Genomic DNA, 19,765 nt, shown 5'->3' on the forward strand with positions numbered 1-19,765 from the left:
CGTTTTTTTTAGAATCTTGCCACAAATGTTAATTTTATCCCCTTCTACTTGATAAAACAAAACATTGAATCGCTACATTCATTGGTTTTTTAATATCTTAAAATAAATGTATTAAACAAAAAAATCTAATTTGACATTATTTCTCACCTGGACAGGTACAGCCGAAGAACTCACACGTGATGCTACCCATTTCACAGTGGCAGTCAACGCAGTCGCTGGCAGGCCATGTAGAACCACTGGCCCTACTCACATCATCATAAATACATGCTCCCACTTCCGCAACTGAAAAATTAGCCAAGAAAAGTAAAATACATTGCATTAAAGGCATGTTAATGCTTTAGGGATGGCTTCATAAGGAACATTCACTACAATAATAACAATAAACATAATAATAGTGGATTCTTATAAAGTGCTCATATCTGTCACTCAGTGACGCTCAAGAGTCAGTATTTTCCTGCAAGGTACATGTAGGTGGGACTACGTTTGAAGTACGAGACCTACTCATTTTGAATAGCACCATGTAATGGTTTACAAAGTGCTGTTGCACAATATGCAGCGAATCAAGCCAGGAACACCGGGTCAAACCCAAACTCTTTTCGATAGGTGCACTGGGTTCTTTTAGGTGCATTACACAACACACGGACCTGTGGCTTATGTCCCATCTGAAGGACGAAGCAATCATGGTTAAGCATCTAACTCGAGGACACAAACTACACGCCCGTGACTCGAACCAACACTGCTGATCAGAAACACCAAAGCTCAAGTCTGATGTTTTAAACCGCTAGGCCACGACACGCCATTCTTTTATGAAAGGAGAACTACATGTATGTGTACTACTTACCCAAGCAAGTCCCGCAGCATTCACCCTCGACCGGTATGGTCTCCACACAGTCTAAGGCTGGGCACTCTTCGGTAATACAGTCGGAGAGGCCAGTGTGGCAAGTGCAGCTGGTGCAGGAGTCTGGGCTCCACTCCTCCCCATCTTGGTACTCATTTCCCTTGTCATCGGAACACGTTAGTTTCTTTGGAGGGGCTGGACCTGTGTATCGTTAACAAACAAAACCAATCAAAATTATTAATATTCTAAACTGAGGAAAGCCTTACTGCATGCTCGCCAAAATATTTATTTTTATCCTAGTGATTAGCCTGTGTGTTTTTTTTCCCCAGAATATGGGAAGTATACAGTGCTTAAAACACATCGGTTCGGTGCCAACATCAACAAAATTACATCAATGTTAATTTCTATAAGGGGAAACTCACGATCATGCTCTGCTTAAAAATTAAACACATGTTCTAACCCATGGAGGAAACCAACCTGTAAATACTTGCGTTAATATTGTGTTACAAAGAACGGTGATTGGTAATAGGTTTCTTTTCGATAGTGATTTTCAACTGGAAGGATCAGTTCGACATTGAAGCAACGCTTTAACCATCTGAATTTATGGGGCATGGACACAAACAAAACTCTGCTCTTACATGGGATTGGTTTGCAGCTGATAAGAACCGCTGTAGTAGGCTCTGGGGTCATGTCGAAATCTCTAACGGGTCTGTCTCCTTTGGAGAACTCCACACATACTTCTTCGACGTCATCGCAATTCCTGTCAGTCAGATCTAAGTTGTACTTCAGCTTATTGAAGTTGAGGGCACTTCCATCACTGGCAAAATAAACAATTACATACAATTTTCGTGACCAAAAAACTGCACAAAGTTGTGTAAACTTTTAGGTCAATACTTTCTTTTAAACTTACAAAACTACTCTATTATTGAGAGTGAGAGTTACCCGTAATAATACAAAGTTCTTATAACGCGCACATATCCTAGACACTAGATCAAGGCGCTGAGAAATAACAATAAACAAATTAATGAGCTCTGAACAGTTCAGTCTTCAACAGTTTTTTGAATGGCATGATTGAGTCAAACTTGCGGATTTCTGGAGGAAGTTTGTTCCATAGGTAGGGGCAGCTATAACTAAAGGCACCCTGACCAACCACTTTCTTACAGATGGTGGGAGTAAGTGTTTATCTCCCATGAGTTGTTGGTTCCATTTTGATTGAGATTTGTGTCTTTAGTGATGGTGTCTGTGTAGCTCATTTTCCTCCTGCCGCGATTTGGATGTCTGCCAGGAGAATTCCAGAAGATCAGGTGCGATATGGGTTGATCAGCTGTACGCACACAGTGACCAGCAAACTGTAGACATCTCTGCATCATAGTCTCGGAAATCATTGTTTAACTAATAATTGTTTTACTCATACGTCCCAATGGAAACCAAATTTCTGTATACTTCTGATGCGGTCATCAATACAAAATTTAGTTCTAAATCTATTTCCAAACATATTATTTTTCTGAGCGGCTTTCTCTTTCCTCTCAAAGACTTACGTGATCTTCTTGTTGGCCTTCCTCTTCTCCAGAAGCTGATCCACCACGTTGATGCGACCTCCGCCGCTCTCGGCCTTTATCTTGGTGTAGGCGGTCATCTTCCACAGGTGCTTGCCGTAGAGGGCCTTGGAACTGCGTCCCACATCGTAGCCAATGTCCACATTCAGAGTCATCTCGTTGTTAATCCGGCTCACAATGGCACCGGAGCCAGCTGCCCACTCGTAGTTGGTGGCAGTCGGGATGAATCTCTCGGCTATTGTGGTCAAGCAAGGAGAAAATAACATGAACTACCTGCTATGGGAAACAGGGTCTCACAAGGGGTGTTTTTTGTGTTTTCTAACTCCGCGTATTGTACTTTTATAAAGCTATCTGCTAAACAAACAGCTTTAAGGGTCTGGGTAATTTTTTGCATGATAAAAAACACAATGTCCACAGATTTACATTACAAAACTTCCCTGAAAATATTTCCTGCTGAGGTGCTGTTGTTTTTGAGAAATGAGTAAAACAGTGTCATAAAAATAATTTTCGTCTCAGTGATCATGAGACGAAAATTATTTTAGCAATTAAAAACAAATTTTCATTACATTGTTTTACTCATTTCTAAAAAACTACAGCACCTCAGCAACTAATGTTTTAACATACGCTTTCTTCTATCATTATCTTCAAACGGATAAGTTTAATGTAAAACTGTGGACATTGTGTTATTTGTTACAAAAAGGAACTCCAATCCTTTAATGAACATTCAAAAGTGGCGCTATCAAATGCTGATCGTCACTTGCTTGAAGGTACGTGTAAGTTCGCTATCACACACCTGCTCGTGGAATATAACTTATATTATCCTTGCAGAATTGTCAATAATGGGAACCCAGTGCACTTATTGAAAAGAGAAGGGGTTCGCCTCGGTGTTCCTGGCTGTGGCTGCTGTATGCCCATACCACCTTGTGAACCCTTATAGCCCGTATTGAATATGACGTCACGCGCTCAAATATCTGACCTACAAGATGGCGTCTGTGCGTGTGCGTGCGTGTGTGCGTTCATGTGCCGTAGAAATCAAACCATGAATGTTGCGTGCTGCATGCTTTGATGATGTACGCGTTTGGACGCGCATACGGTTTGCCCTACAAGATGGCGACTTTTCATAGCAAAAAGGTGTTATTCAATACGGTCTATAAGGTGCTACATAATTGGGTCTCAGAATTCATCACTGCAATAACCTATCTTTCTGAAAGTTTGTATAGACTCAGCGCCTTGAGTACCTTGTTTGGTTGATACGTGCGCTATACAAGACTTTGGTATTATTATTATTATTATTACTTACGAGGGCACACCCGACAGCATTCACTCGCGGCCTGGATCCCAATGAGGCAGCTTACCGCTGGACAGGTATCAAATGTGCAGAGGGCAGTCCCATTACTGCAGGAGCAGTGGGAGCACTTGGTCAGGTCCCATTGGTAGCCGTGGTCGTACAAATCCTCGTCGATCTGGCAACCCCACATATCGTTGTTGACTCCGCCTGGAACAAAATGTCAAACACACTAGGTCCAGGGGTTGATTTCACAGAGAGTCCGAGAACTAACCTTATCTTGGCTTTAGACGAGTTACAGTACAACCGTAGAGTAAAATTCATAGATATTTGCTGATGGGACACTCACGTAATGTGCAGTGTTCATGATGTAATTACACACACACAAAATATATTGTCAATCTTTGTAACGCAATAAGTTAAAAACCAAAGATAAAACCAGCTTATTAAACTACTCCCACATATAAATACAATTTTAGAAATAAGCTTGGCTGTAAACAATGTTTTCGGGAAAAAGTAAAAGTTGAAGAATCAGTAGAAGTTTGGGTGTGTTCTACACAATGTAAGTAAAGTTACTATTAATAGGCATAAATTAACGACACAATTTCCATTTCAAGCTGTTAAACCTACCTAGGACAGCATTTGCGCCCCCACCACCTCCCACTGCGCCTCCAGCACCACCCCCCGACAGGCCATCACCTCTGGTTCCACCTCCAGTACCACCTCCCGCTGAGCCTCCACCTCCCGTTGAGCCTCCACCTCCAAATGAGCCTCCAGCACCACCCCCCGACAGGCCATCACCTCTTGTTCCACCTCCAGTACCACCTCCCGTTGAGCCTCCACCTCCAAATGAGCCTCCAGCACCACCCCCCGACAGGCCATCACCTCTTGTTCCACCTCCAGTACCACCTCCCGTTGAGCCTCCACCTCCAAATGAGCCTCCAGTACCACCTCCTGTTGAGCCTCCAGTACCACCTCCAGTACCACCTCCCGTTGAGCCTCCAGTACCACCTCCCGTTGAGCCTGCAGTACCACCCCCTGTTGAGCCTCCACCTCCAAATGAGCCTCCAGTACCACCTCTTGTTCCACCTCCAGTACCACCTCCTGTTGAGCCCCCAGTACCACCTCCGGTTGAGCCTCCACCTCCAAATGAGCCTCCATTACCACCTCCCGTTGAGCCTCCAGTACCACCTCCGAATGAGCCTCCAGTACCACCTCCACCTCCAAATGAGCCTCCAGTACCACCTCCGAATGAGCCTCCAGTACCACCTCCCGTTGAGCCTCCGCCTCCAGTACCACCATCTGTTGAGCCTCCAGTAACACCTCCTGTTGAGCCTCCACCTCCTGTTGAGCCTCCACCTCCAAATGAGCCTCCAGTACCACCACCTGTTGAGCCTCCAGTACCACCTCCGAATGAGCCTCCAGTACCACCTCCCGTTGAGCCTCCAGTACCACCTCCCGTTGAGCCTCCAGTACCACCTCCAGTTGAGCCTCCACCTCCAAATGAGCCTCCAGTACCACCTCCGAATGAGCCTCCAGTATTACCTCCAAATGAGCCACCAGAGCTTCCTGTAGCAAAATCAAGTTTCTTAATATTGTCAGCAACAAAAATTGGTAGCTCTCTGTCAGGCAGCATAATTCCAAAACCTCCCTTAATCCTATCCCCTGGATAATCAGCTTTAAGCAGACCCAATTTTAAGTAGACCCTCAACATTCAAAATTTTCTTTTCTCTCTTAACAATGTGACAGATTTCCTGCCAGTGTGAAGACTACTTACTTTGGCAGCTGTAGGTGTATTCGCCGTCAATACATGTCTCATCTGCAGCGCATGGATTGCCGATACATTCATCCCCATCTGCAATTTAAAAAAGGAGGGGGGGGGGGTAAATCAAACTGGAAAACTGGAAAAAGTGATTTTGAAAAAAAAAAATCAACAATTTACTTTTAACCTATAGGCTAGACTTTTTTATTGAGACCTCTTTGGGCATTTTGGTAAGAGCCACTTGCAATCGCTGTGATCACTAAAGGATAAGGGAAACAGTTTACAGATTCTAAATCTGGTCACTGTGGTCTTTAAAGGGTTAGGGGAACAGTTTACAGATTCTAAATCTGGTCACTGTGGTCTTTAAAGGGTTAGGGGAACAGTTTACAGATTCTAAATCTGGTCACTGTGGTCTTTAAAGGGTTAGGGGAACAGTTTACAGATTCTAAATCTGGTCACTGTGGTCTTTAAAGGGTTAGGGGAACAGCCTACAGGTTCTAAATCTGGTCACTGTGGTCTTTAAAGGGTTAGGGGAACAGCCTACAGGTTCTAAATCTGGTCACTGTGGTCTTTAAAGGGTTAGGGGAACAGTTTACAGATTCTAAATCTGGTCACTGTGGTCTTTAAAGGGTTAGGGGAACAGTTTACAGATTCTAAATCTGGTCACTGTGGTCTTTAAAGGGTTAGGGGAACAGTTTACAGATTCTAAATCTGGTCACTGTGGTCTTTAAAGGGTTAGGGGAACAGTTTACAGATTCTAAATCTGGTCACTGTGGTCTTTAAAGGGTTTATAAGGGGAACAGTTTACAGATTCTAAATCTGGTCACTGTGGTCTTTAAAGGGTTAGGGGAACAGTTTACAGGTTCTAAATCTGGTCACTGTGGTCTTTAAAGGGTTAGGGGAACAGTTTACAGATTCTAAATCTGGTCACTGTGGTCTTTAAAGGGTTAGGGAAACAGCCAACAGGTTCTAAATCTGGCCACGGTGGTCTCTTAAAGGCAGTGGACATTATTGGTAATTACTCAAAATAATTATCAGCATAAAACCTCAATTGGTAACGAGTAATGGGGAGAGGTTGATAGTATAAAATATTGTGAAAAACGGCTCCCTCAAAAGTGACATAGTTTTCGAGAAAGAAGTAATTTTCCACAAATTTTATTTTGAGACTAAGTTTAGAATTTGAGGCCTCGAAATCAAACATCTGAAAGCACACAACTTCGTGTAAAAAGGGCGGTTTTTTCTTTCATAGTTACATCGCAACTCCGACAACCAATCAAGCTCAAATTTTAACAGGGTTGTTATTTTATGAATATGTTGAGATACACCAAGTGAGAAGACTGGTCTTTGACAATTACCAATAGTGTCCAGTGTCTTTTTTAAGGGTTAGGAGAACAGCTAAAAGTTCTAAATCTGGCCGCTGTGGTCTCTAAAGTGTTAGGGGAACAGCCTACAGATTCTAAATCTGGCCACTGTGGTCTGTTAAGGGTTAGGAAAACAGCTAACAGTTCTAAATCTGGCCACTGTGGTCTCTAATGTGTTAGGAGAACAGCCTACAGATTCTAAATCTGGCCACTGTGGTCTCTTAAGGGTTAGGGGAACAGCTTACATTCTAAATCTGGCCACTGTGATCTCAAAAGAATAAGGGGAACAGTTAACACACTGTGGTCTCTAAAGGGTTAGGGGAACAGCTTACCGACTCTAAATCCTACTCTGAATCCACTCATTCCTCGGTTCATATCGGCGTAAAAGTTCATCCATGCTCGGTCGCCTTGTATTACGACAGGAGCTGGCATTGGGTTGTAACGTTGCTGATCAAATACACGAAGAGCTCTAGCAGGGTCGGCAGAACTTCCCGAGCCGATGGCCAACTCATCCTTGCCTCTCTCAAACTCAAGGTTCTCGAAAGTCAACTCGATCTTCTTGGCGTCTGCCGTCCCGATGAAGTAGGAGCAATCCTGATTATCCGGGTAGGTTTGCGGAAAATTCGGTGACTTCAAGTAACCTGATTTCTTGCCAAAGACATAGCGATTGCTTGGCTTGTTACAGCGAGTTGCTGAAGTAAAAAAAGATGACAAGTTGAGTGATATTATTGTACTAAATTTGATTCAAACTTCTAAAAATTGCTTATTTTACATTATTGGTAGGCCCTTGGGTAGGCAATTATAGAACCCACGAAAAAGTGCAGCCCATGACTTCCAATCTATTGTTTACAAAAAGGGGTGCAGACAGGGTGCAGCCCAGATATATTGGGCCCGTATACATTGTATAACAGCCAATCACAAATGATACAACCAACCTTACGTTCAAACTGAACCCTACGAACTTTACAGGTCCGTTGGCCCTCAAAACCAAATTCTTGTTTCTCATGAAATGTTAACTTAACTTAATACAAATAGTAATTTCTCTAACATAATCACCTGGTGGCAAAATCAAAATACCTTGTGTTATAAACTTTTAGATTTAAGCCTTGTGCTAACTTGCCAATGAATTTTGACGTCACAATTGTATAGACAGGTCATAAAACCTTTATTAAACAAAAGTAACCTCTACATTTCATGTTGCAACTATTTGAAGCCCGACTAGTCGGGCAATATTACTTGTCGTCCATCCCGGAGGCATAGGGTGCATTTTCGCAGCTGGAACTTATAATAACTGTTTCTGGTCATCAGTCAATGATTATTAACCAATGACAAATTTAATTGAAACAGTTACTTGGTTTACAGACAACTGACAAAACAAATCCCTAGTAATAAAGTGTCAATACTCACGCGTGGCTTTTTCACAGTTGGCCCCCTGGTAGTCCGTTGGGCACTCACAGTAAGGGGTAATCCCATCTGGCTTGAGGGTACACGTTGCGCCATTCTGACATGGATTGAAGAAGGTACATCGACCTGAAAATGAAACCAGGATGATTAAACACAGTGTCTAAAAAGCGCAAATATCCGTAACTGTAAAGTACTTTCCTGACAAGTATGTGATTGAGCTCCTTTCACAAAGCACCATATCAAGGTTTACAATTGGTTGCGAATAACATTACCCTCCTCCCGACGGCGAAGGGTTACGTTAGGCGCAATATGCTGCCAATCAAACCAGGCACACCAGGGCACACCCCTTCTCTTTTCAATAAGTGCAATTGGTTCTTTTTCATGCGTTACTTAGTACGCGGAACCAACGGCTTTAATAATTAAGTCCAATCTTCCAGTAGGCCTAAGTCGCGAAATCTGCACAGGCGGATGAAGTTTGCGCCTACATTTATTTTGTCAAGCTGAACATGAACTGCACAGCATAGCCATAGAGTGCCGCATAAGTTCCTTGGCCCAATTTCACGGTTCTGCTTACCGTAAGCACAGAATCTGCGCTTACTGAAGCAGGGAATTCTATTCTTACTTTACGGAAAGCGTTTTTCCTGGGAGAGCGGCAAATTTGAGCTTTTGCGTGGGCGTACTTCATGTTACTGGACATTCTATGCTTACAAAAAACAAGGCTAGCGCAAAAAAATCGGCGCTTGCACGTGAGCGGGGAATTTTGTGATCGTAAGTGCAGAATTCGGTGAGAGCAGAGCCATGAAATTGGGCCAAGGTCACTGGTGGACATCGCCATTTTTTGGGACTTTAGTTTGGGTCTAAAATAAGAAAGAACCCATGTAAATTCTCAAGGATTCTATAAGAAAAAGTGGTGATGATGGTGTGGAATGTGAAGTTGCAGGCATGACTTTTGATTCATAATCATGGTTCGACACTGAAAAACAAAAGCCGGTAAAAAAACAAATAATTATTGTTCACAGCACTATATTTGCGCAAGGCTTGAATTTGCGTGGCATATCTGTTGCGCGGGCTTATACCTGCGTGCACAGTAAATCGGTCTATCAAGTTTGCAAGCTCAGCAGAGGCTAAAGTTTGCGCGAGTTCACAATAAACATCTGACATGTAAACCACTGTAAAATGTAAACAATTTACATTCTTCTCTGAGACTCTGGTATCTGAATTACCTGAATTTTCCACGAGCGTGCAAGTACTGTTACAACAGTATGTTCATTAAGACGTAGACCTACGACGTAAACAGGACACTTGAGTTGAAAGAGCGCAGACAACACAGGAACAACACCTTTTTGCACTTTTGTAAATTCCGCCGGCCGTGCGACTTGAAAACAAGTCAGCCACGCAAAATGCACTTATTGAAAGAGGGCGCTCTTTTCCGATAAAGCACAAGTCGTCTGCTTCAGACACGACTGGATAATAATATTGCGCTTATTTTGGAATCATAATGATTAAATGCATGGTTTATGAACACTGATTGGTGATTTTATATTATCCACACATTATTGCGCTGGTGGGAAAAGTAGTCAGCCAAAAATGAGCTGCCATGAAAGCCCGCTGACATCACATTTCTTTTCGAAGTGGAAAACATTTTAAACCACCAGAAGCACCCCCCCAAGCAAAAAACAAAACGTCAAGACGTCAGCGGGCTTTCCAAAGACTCGAATCCTCAAAAACCACCATGCCTTTTGAACGTTACTGAAGAGCAATTTCGTGGAAGTAAACTTTGACTGGGCGTGTGACGCGCAGCATAAACTTATGTTTTCTCGTCTGAAGCCCCGAGCAATAATTGTCAAAACAACCGCGGGGTCATGAGCTAGCCTGGGGAACCGAATCTGGAGCCGAAGCCGTGGTTTCGAAAGGGCCATACTACACAAACACAACAATAACATTAAGTTTTGCCAAGATTTCATTTCACATGGATTAAAGCTATCATGGATTGTGACCGGTAGCCTGCTTATATTGTTGAATAGCAAAAAGATGTTGAGCTGTTCACACACGCGGCTAGGTGTCTAGCTCCTCCATTTCAAGGGTCAAATTGCACGTGTAATTAACGGGTTACGTTAATTGCTTGAAATAAAACACATGGATGTAATTAGGCCCAGGCCTTACCGGACGGCAATTTTGTTTCATAAATTGCCGCCATGAAACAAGAAAAACAACTGATTTTCTTTTTAAGGATTCCCTTTTATAAATCGATTATTAGAAGAAGAAAAAATCACCAATAATTGAAAAGCACTACGACAGTGGAAATTTTGAGGTTCAGAAAACAAATAATTGCTACCGCGGGACGTTGCCAGATGTACATTCTAACCTCGCATTCATTTCAAGTAGACTCGCTGTAAATTCACTCAAAGATAATAATAATGGGTTCGTTCGTTTAGCTTCCCCGGGCCAGCCCCAAGTGACCCAATCCACAAGCGGGGCTCTTGGGGCTGACCCGAGGTGCACCGACGTCACCACGGGAAGGTTCACGTGATGATGTGTCTGGGGTTTTTTCCAGGTTCGAGGACGAACGTGGGGTATTTGTTTGCCACGTTCGTCCTGGAAAAAAATAAAATACGCCACATCGGGGTCGACCATGGGAAGCTAAACGAACGCACCCAATGTAGGCCTACCGTACGCAACATTATGCACACGCAGACGATAAGTGCTAGCTGCTGATAAACTACATGTACATTCTACGCATAACCCCGACCAATCATATCACAGATGGAAAGCTTACGTCACAGCACGTTTATCCAATGAGATCGTTGTTTCCATTGAAATCTTTGGGCATAAGCGCGGCACCCCCAGATGTGCAAGCACAACCCCAGATATCAGCGCGAGCTGGTCTTTTTTCGTGCCAGACATCGGGGTGGGGGTCCCGCCGACGCGTGCGCCTTGATTAAAGGCAACGTATGGGCTAGTACGGGCGGGGAGGGGTATCTCCAGGGGAGAGCCAATCCTCTGCAGGGCCGGAGATTCTACAACCCCACCCCCCCCCCCACCCCCACCCTCCATACGGCGAGCTGTTTAACTCTTCTGACAGCGCCGTCTTTTGAATCGAGCACCTCCAGCCCATATATTTCCTTTTCATGGGAAACATAAATCTTGAGGGAAACGATTTCCCAATGACTGGCTTTCTAGGTGTGTGCTAGACTTGTGGACTGTCGCGGTGTGATCGCGACCGAGTCGTGGTGGTGGCGTAATGATTCGAATACTGCTCTCGCGAGATCACGCATATTATCTCGCGTGAAGCTGCTGGCTGCCGGCTAACTCCTCCACAAAAATGGGACCGTAGTCAAGCAGTAGTCCCGTGGGGGGGGGGGGGGGGGGGCATCAACTCATGAGAATATCGCCAGTGTCTCGGTAATCGCGGAGAGCGTCGGATCTAGAGCGCTATCACCGGGACAGACATTTTAACGACTTGTCCACAAGTCTAGGGTGCCGATTTTTCTAGGTGCCGAGTTTTAGGATACCAAAGTGTCCAGTTTGGGCGCATCAATTCCTATAATTAAAAGGGCATCAGCGGAAGAACACAGGACTTGAACAAAGACTAACATACTATACTGGGTAGGCCATTATCACTGCAGTATTGAAGAACAAACGCTAACTCGATCCAAAAACAGTTACACCTTTTGTCTTTTGGCTAAATCTCAACCCCCTCTATACCGGTGAGTGACGAAACAAAGACTATCATTGACCCGTGACCTTTCTGTGAGTGTTTTCCTTCCCGCCTGCAACAAAGTGGTCTACAGAGTAACAAACGAGAGAACACAAATTAACTTTAATTGACAGTTTGATAGTAGAGGTCACGCATATACATTCATGGGTCATTTCAGGCTAAGGTGCAACACATCAGACTGGTAGTTGAGTCTTCAACAATCAAGTCCAAATTAAGATTGTCTGGGAGAAAAACACTTTTTATGTAAGGGAGTGTAAACAGAGTAATGGAGGACGGAGACGATACTTAAAAAAAAATGTCCAAGATTACTGTGTGCCGATTGTTCAAAGATTGTTCAAAACCCTTTGGAGAGTTTAAAGGAAGTGGACACTATTGTTAATTATTCAAAATAGTTATTAGCATAAAACCTTACTTGGTAACGAGTAATGGGGAGAGTATGATAGTATAAAACATTGTGAAAAACGGCTCCCTCTGAAGTGACGTAGTTTTCAAGAAAGAAGTAATTTTCCACGAATTTGATTTCGAGACCTCAAATTTAGAATTTTGAGGTCTCAAAATCAAGCATATTATGAAAGCACACAACTTCGTGTGACCATTGGTGCGACAAGGGTGTTTTTTCTTTCATTATATCACGCAACTTCGATAAACAATTATTGAGCTCGAATTTTCACAGGTTTGTTATTTTATGCATAATATGTTGAGATACAACAAGTGAGAAGACTTGGTCTTTGACAATTACCAATATGTGTCCAGTGTCTTTAAGTGAGCTGGCGTGTGATTGATCGAATCTGGTAAACAAAATTCAGTCTGGTTCTATGAGAATTCTGAAAGTAGATCACCATGGTGAGAGACAAACTATGTCTGGCGAAACACTATTAATTTGTTGTTGACTGTATTTATAAAGAACAATGTTTTCTGCTTGTTGAGTGAAAAGCACGAGCATAATTTTAAATTTTTACAAGGTTCTACCAACGCTCATACCAACTTCGTGATATTATTAGTTTCCTTGGGGTCTAATTTCATTTTACCTTCAAATTTGTTTTGTGTTAACACAATAAAATATTACACATTATTGAATTAACTTGAGGCTAAATAACTGTTGTGACAACTTGTTGACAGCTTTTGGGTATCAAAATGAACTCGACGAAAATACAGTGCTAATTACATTTACGCATGCTCGCATATTCATTAGGAAACACCAGAGCCCAATTTCATGGCTCTGCTTACCGCCGAATTCTGCGCTTACGATCGTGATTCCCCGCTTACGTGCAAGCGCCGAATTTCTGCGCTAGCCTTGTAAGCGTAGCATGCCTAGTAACGTGGAGTACGCACGCGCAGAAGCCCAAATTCGCCGCTAACCCGTGAAATACGCTGACCGTAAGCACATAATTCCATGCTTCCGTAAGCGCCGATTCTGTGCTTACGGTAAGCAGAGCCATGAAATTGGGCCCAGTTGTGTATAGGCATACACACAAACGCGCATGCGTCATGCCATCGTCAGCGTTATACCAGGACACAATTTCATAGAGCTGCTCAGCACAAAAATTTGCTTAGCATGAAATTTCCTCCTTGAAGTTGATAAAAACAGGTTCACCAACCAAATTTCCATGTGATTTTTTAGGATAAGCAAACAAAAGCTGAATACCAGTAACAAGCACTATGTAACAAATGGAAATTTGGCTGGTAATCCCGTTTTTATCAGGGAAGAAATGTCATGCTTAGCAAATTTTTGTGCTTAGCAGCTCTATGAAATTAGGCCCAGGAGTGCGTTTTGGCGACCACAACCAAAGCCCAACCGACAGAACAAGTCGGTTCAGAATCGTCACTGCGCTCAACCGAACACGCGAAAACGCTCAACCGATGACCAATGTTTCTGGATGGGGTCGCCAAAACGCACTCCATAAGTTGTGATCTTCCCTCGTTATGCCAACTATGGTGTTAGTGCGCACGCGCGATGTGTAATTTACATAACTTTATGGAAAGAGTCTATTAAAAAAATGCTTACTACATTTACTCATGCATACAGAACTTACTAGTAGTATGCGAACGCCATGGAGTACTGCACTATATAGGCAGACGCACACAGACGCGTATTCGTCACGTCAATTGTTTTTTCAAAAGTTGTGTTAATGGGCACGCACGATATTCTTTTTATATAATACTCCTAGCTGGTAACGGAATATTCTCCGTTACAACCGAAATCTCTTTTTAAAAACTCGTGATCGCACCACCCGAGCGTGATCAACTACTTTGATCCCAAAAATTTCTTCGTGTAACTATTGCAAAACCGCATACAAAAAATAAAGAGCCGTCTCCAGACCAGGCAAAGCTTGGCCATCTTTAGCTACATACTATCCCGACGAAAATGCTTTGGTCATCACTAACTTGACAATAAGCATAGGCCTACCCCCCCCCCCCCCCCCCACACACACATACCCCAGGTCCCCCTACCCGCTCTCAACCCCAGATGTAGTCTTGAAATCAAGAAGCTGTTGCCGTAGTTCTCGCAGTCACTGAACTGAATCAGTAGTACCGTATGCTGCCACACTCTAAAAATATAAAGAGTTGAATCCAACACTTGCAAGAGTTCGGTGAGTGACAACACTTTAAAAGTGTTGAATCCAGTATTGTTTATGTCAAATCCATCCAATTTTAAAGTACCCAGTCAACAATTTTTAGTGCCAGTTTAACGTTTAAAAGGCTGATCCAACAATTCCAGGAACTTTTTTGAGAAATGTTGATTAACACTTTTAACAATTTAAAAATTGTTGAATTAACCCTTTTGCATTGGATCAAAAATTAAAAATGCTAGATTAAACCAACAAAACGATGGATCCAATACTTTCAAAGTGTTGTCATTCACTGAGCTTTACAAGTGTTGGATTCAACTCCTAAGTTTTTAGAGTGCATGCACAGTAACTTTCCAGCAGACATCGACGACTTGATTTCAAGTTTATCATTATAACCTAAAAATCTTTGATTTACGTTTTCTGTTCCGATTCTCAGCTAGCACGTTAACTTTTGACATAAACGACTCTGACAAAAAAATAACCTGCATTAATAGAACAAGTTGCACAAACTACAGATCCCACCCTAAAGGCGTGGCGTAACAAGTTGCACTTATAACTTAAATCCTCTAAGGCGTGGCATATCAAGTCAGGCCCCTTTTCGAAATCACGGTTTGGGCTCCGCTTGGCCTCCGTCTGCCCGATTCGCCCTGTAAGGAAGCTGTACTTCTCAATTAAACCGACGAAGCCTAAGCCCAAGTTTGCCAAAACTGTGCTCTCGAAAGGGCCAGAGATTCATAATTGGACCTTTACTCCCAGACAAAAATTCGTTTTGATTTTGAGGCCAAATACTGTTATTTTGTTAATAATTTCAACTTTGAGGATTACAAATTGAAATCGAATATAAATTTGCCACAGGTCATAAAAACCTTTCTCAGCGTTCACAGTAAAAACAACCACAACCAATTGGAACATCGCAAAATTATTGCGCCAACTTTTTTTGCAAGATCTAAAAATGCGTACTTATTTTTACCTACCTTCTGAACCCAAAACTTAGGTGCACTAAATAAACTCAAAACACCACAAAGATGCAAACGACGCACAAACTTGATGTATTAATTTACATTTTTCCCCTGGGGGTCATAGAACCTTTCTCACCTCTGCCGGTAAAAACAATTCCAACTAATTTGGACCAACGCATCTTAATCATGCTAATATTTTGTAAGATCGTTCAAATGCGTACAAAATTGAGCATGATCGTTTGTGAAACCCAAACTTAAGTGCACTGCTAGTTCAAACCATCCCCGAAGATACAAAAGATGCACAAAAACTTACCCTGGCCGCTCACGAGCGTTCCAAGAGACAACAAAACAATAAGAAGAAGCATTTTGACGGTTCTCATCTGGGCTATGCTGAGCCCTAAGAAAACAAAAATTCTTTGAGATCCTTTGAGCTGATTTGTTTTCTCCGCAGCGTGATGGAGCAAGAAAGTTCCCGGAAGAGGATGCGGAATTACACCGTGCAGCGTCTGCTAAAAACTAGCCACGCAACAGGTGCCCCGGACTCCGCCGCACTTCCTTTTTATACGGTCGTCGTGAACGACCGCCTGATTATTTTCCAACCAATCGCGTCTGCGTAAACGAGGGGCGTGGTTTGAACACTCCCATTTGATTGGACGAGGAGTGCCGACCTTAAAATAGAGGTCCAATAAGTGATTTGTAAAACTATGTGAGGGGGCCTTGAAGATCGACGTGGAGACTGAGTTGCGAAATCAGGGGGGGGGGGCAAGGTCTGTAAGGTAAGACAATAATAAATCATTCAAATAACCTTGGTCAACCCAAATCATTTACACACTTTTTAACCACTCTTAAATATGCGATGCCTATTTTTAAGCGCGATCCGTTTAGCCCTTAATTTCCAGTTTCTTCATATTTCTGAACATCGATGTAATTTTGCCTACCACAATCATTGGACACTTACATGGGGAGAGTCTTTGTTCTTTCGTATAGGGATGGACAAACTTGAAGGCACCAGACGAACACAAGAGGAACAAAGTTTCTTTGTTTGAAAAATATGTATGTTAAGCAACCCGGTTGGTGACAAACACTGTCATAAAATATAAAATGTGACTACGTTATTTATTGTGAGTTGTCCTTGCCTGCTTGCTGTTAAGAAAAAAGTGCATGATGGGGAGTTCAATTCTGGGCCTCAACTATAGCACGGACTAAGTGCATGTAGTCCACGTAGCAAGTTTTTTATTTCAAAAATTAAGGTTGCAAAGTTTTGATAAAAATAGGAATTTAAAGTATCTTTGGTAAATGTCAGTATTATCACTTAATGTATGTCAACATATTCTTACAAAAAAACTGTACAAATTTGAACTCAACTGGTCGTCCAAGTTGTGAGAGAAAAATGGAATAAAAAAATTGCATTGAATTCGAGACCTCAACTGAGGTCTCAAATTCAATTCAAATAAGTTTGTGAGAAATTACTTCTTTCTCAAAAACTACGTTATTTCAGAGGGAACCGTTTATCACAATGTTTTATACTACCAACAGCTCTCCATTGCTTGTTATCAAGTAAGTTTTTATGCTAAGAATTATTTTTTTAGAAATAACCAAAAGTGTCCATGCCTTTAAAGTTAATACAAATTTGTGGTTTTTTTTTAGCGTGTCTGTATTCCCCACTGTCGTGCATTTAAAAATCAACTTCTAATCTGGTTCGCAAAAAGTTGGCCCACAGATGGTGATCTCAATACACCAGCCTCTTCGTACCACGATATAGGACAGACTATGGCGCCTTCATCATTTCGGTACATCTGTTAATTACATTTTGCAAGGATTTCTGCGAAAAAAATACGGGCATTTTATTTTAGGACAAAAATGAGGGTATAGGGCCTAAAGGGAGACAATGAGACCAGAGTCACATTCCATATAGAGCTGTTAAGCATAAACAAGTAGCTAAGCACAACAAAATTATGCTTACAAAAAATAAGGTTATCAGCAAAATTACTATGTCACATGTGCAATGTGTAACTGGTATTCTGTTATTTTTTTTTTGCTTAGTAGGAAAATGTTAAGCAATATTTTCTGCTTAAGCACCTTTATGAAATTGTGCCCTGGGTCCAATTTCATTGAGCTGCAAGCACACAGGTTGCTAAACAACAAATATGTGCTTACCAAAATAAGTTCAAATGTACAATTTATGATTGGTATCCTGCTCATTTTTGCTTAGCATAGTCATCTGCTTATAAGCAGCTCTTTGGGGCCCCAACTCAAAAAAGCAAGCAGAATTGCTTGTCTACTCTCTCTAGGCCTGAATATGGTCTCTCCACATGTCACATAATTTGTGACTGTACCCTGCTTAGTTCTGCTTAGCATAAGGATGTAAAGCATAATCTGCTTACAGGCAGCTCTAAAGAGCCCTAACTCAACATGCAAACAGAATATATGCTAAATTTTCATCGGGGATAAAGAATATTAGTTTTGGTTTTTACCCATACACCGATGTGTGTTATTAGCACTGTATACTCAGTACTTTCCCCACATCGATGTATGGGTAAACAACAAAATTAATAGAGTTGCTTGATGTCTGACTCTCTCTGACACATCCAGGCCTGCAGGGCCTCTAGCCTCACCTTAAAAGAGTTCAAGAAACCTTTGGATGATAAATTTATACTCTGTCGCAGCTTTTAGAAGAAATTGGTAAAGTTGTTGACTATAACCTTCAATCCAAACAACCTTCTTTAGCAGCGTGGGTCCACGATGTTGTCCTATGGGGGTGTAAATTATTAAGACAAACCATCTTATGTTCTTCTGCCTGAGGAGAAAACAGGACTAAAATGTCCACTCAGATTTGTGAGGGTTATGGCCTCGGCTGTTAAAGGGACGTATGGTGTATACAGACAATTTTTATATCAGGGGTCGATTTCACAAAGCAATAAAATCCATCGTAAGGCAATTGTCAATACTGCCATAGTGGTTTACATTGTGACATCTCACTTTATTTAGCAATTACGATTGATTTGCAGTTTAAGATCAATCTTTAGCTCTTTGTGGAATCGGCCCCTGGTTGGCTTTATGGTTTCTTTATTGTGCCTTTTAACTTCTGTGGACCCGTTTTCAGTTCTTACCTGATTGCGTGACTTTCCCCATTGGGGATTGAGTTCAAATGTTCACAGGTTTGTTATTTTGTGCATATTATGTTGAGAAACACCAAGTGAGAAAGACTGTTCTTTGACCAGTGTCCACGTGTGTTTTAATTCGTGTGGAAAATCAAGTCCAGGGAGAAAAACTACACGTGCTATGCGTCCACGAATAATACCTGTAATATTTGTTTTTTAGATTTGTTTTCTCGAGGGGAGGCGACTTATCTTAAATTTCATAAACTTTTCTTTCAAAAACCCCGGCTTCGTTGCCTGTATGATGGATGGCTACTTTTTTTTCGAAATCGGTAACCTGGATGCGCGTGGGCGTCTGGTGAAAGGTCAGTCATAATGTCAGTTTAAAATTGACAAACCATACGTTCAATCACTTTGGCAAACTTTTCAAATTAGAATTTAGAGATGACACCACAAAAAAATGTATACAGATGTGTATTTTGTATAATTAATCACATTAATAATAATAATAATAATATGGATTTATAATGCGCACTTTTCCCGAAAACCGATCAAGGCGCCTACACAAAATGAAAACACTGTACAATAGAAAATGAAGAATAAACAAAACATAATGAAACCCAATGAAAGTGTGTTTTCAGTTCCTTCTTAAAGTTGTTGAGAGATGTTGTTTGGCGAAGTGAGACTGGGAGCTTATTCCAAAGGGCAGGAGCAGCTTTGGCCAAAGCACGGTCTCCGTAGACCTTGGCTCTACAAATCCAGCAGACCGTAGAGCACGACTGCTGTGCTTCGTGAAGATGAGTTCACAAAGATACTGTGGGGCTTGTCCATGCAGAACTTTGAACACAAGGAGGCAGATTTTGAAGGTGATCCTCTTTGCGATGGGGAGCCAATGTATGCGTCTTAGGACTGGCGAAATGTGGTCGTATTTTCTGGCTTGGACAACGACTCGAGCGGCATTATTGTTAACACGTTGCAGACGAGAAGTAAATTAAAGGTATAGGGCCATTGTTTTGGGGTTTGTCAACGTATTGCTTATTTGTAAGCACATTCTAAATAATGTTTTAATAACAGTTTTATGTAAAAGTATGAGCTGCATGCAGTGTCTGCTGTTTGAGTAAACAACAACAAATCCGTCATGGTATTTTCACACGAACTTCGAACCCATCGACATACAACAAATGGCAGCGGGTATACTAGCAGCGTTTGCGAAC

General features: G+C 42.0%; 1 protein-coding gene across 4 annotated transcripts in view; it reads right to left on the reverse strand.

Moving 5' to 3' along the window:
• Window positions 1–15,832, reverse strand: part of LOC117289004 (zonadhesin-like) — a 64,353-nt gene extending 48,521 nt beyond the window's left edge. The window contains exons 1-12 of one of the 4 annotated variants that reach the window (XM_033769897.1): window positions 15,767–15,832; window positions 8,210–8,332; window positions 7,135–7,494; window positions 5,457–5,534; window positions 4,895–5,248; window positions 4,769–4,858; window positions 4,310–4,534; window positions 3,695–3,889; window positions 2,377–2,629; window positions 1,477–1,655; window positions 842–1,039; window positions 148–282 (exon numbers count right to left, since the gene is read on the reverse strand). In XM_033769897.1, the coding sequence (XP_033625788.1) occupies window positions 148–282; window positions 842–1,039; window positions 1,477–1,655; window positions 2,377–2,629; window positions 3,695–3,889; window positions 4,310–4,534; window positions 4,769–4,858; window positions 4,895–5,248; window positions 5,457–5,534; window positions 7,135–7,494; window positions 8,210–8,332; window positions 15,767–15,818 (2,242 nt within the window). In that variant the 5' untranslated portion in view covers window positions 15,819–15,832. Of the gene's footprint in view, window positions 1–147; window positions 283–841; window positions 1,040–1,476; window positions 1,656–2,376; window positions 2,630–3,694; window positions 3,890–4,309; window positions 4,859–4,894; window positions 5,249–5,456; window positions 5,535–7,134; window positions 7,495–8,209; window positions 8,333–15,766 lie in introns of all 4 variants that reach the window. The other 3 variants (XM_033769895.1, XM_033769894.1, XM_033769893.1) reach the window with 3 other exon arrangements.
• Between the last annotated feature and the right edge of the window lie 3,933 nt (window positions 15,833–19,765).

Source organism: Asterias rubens, chromosome 4, assembly GCF_902459465.1.
Source record: "Asterias rubens chromosome 4, eAstRub1.3, whole genome shotgun sequence".
NCBI lineage: Eukaryota > Metazoa > Echinodermata > Asteroidea > Forcipulatida > Asteriidae > Asterias > Asterias rubens.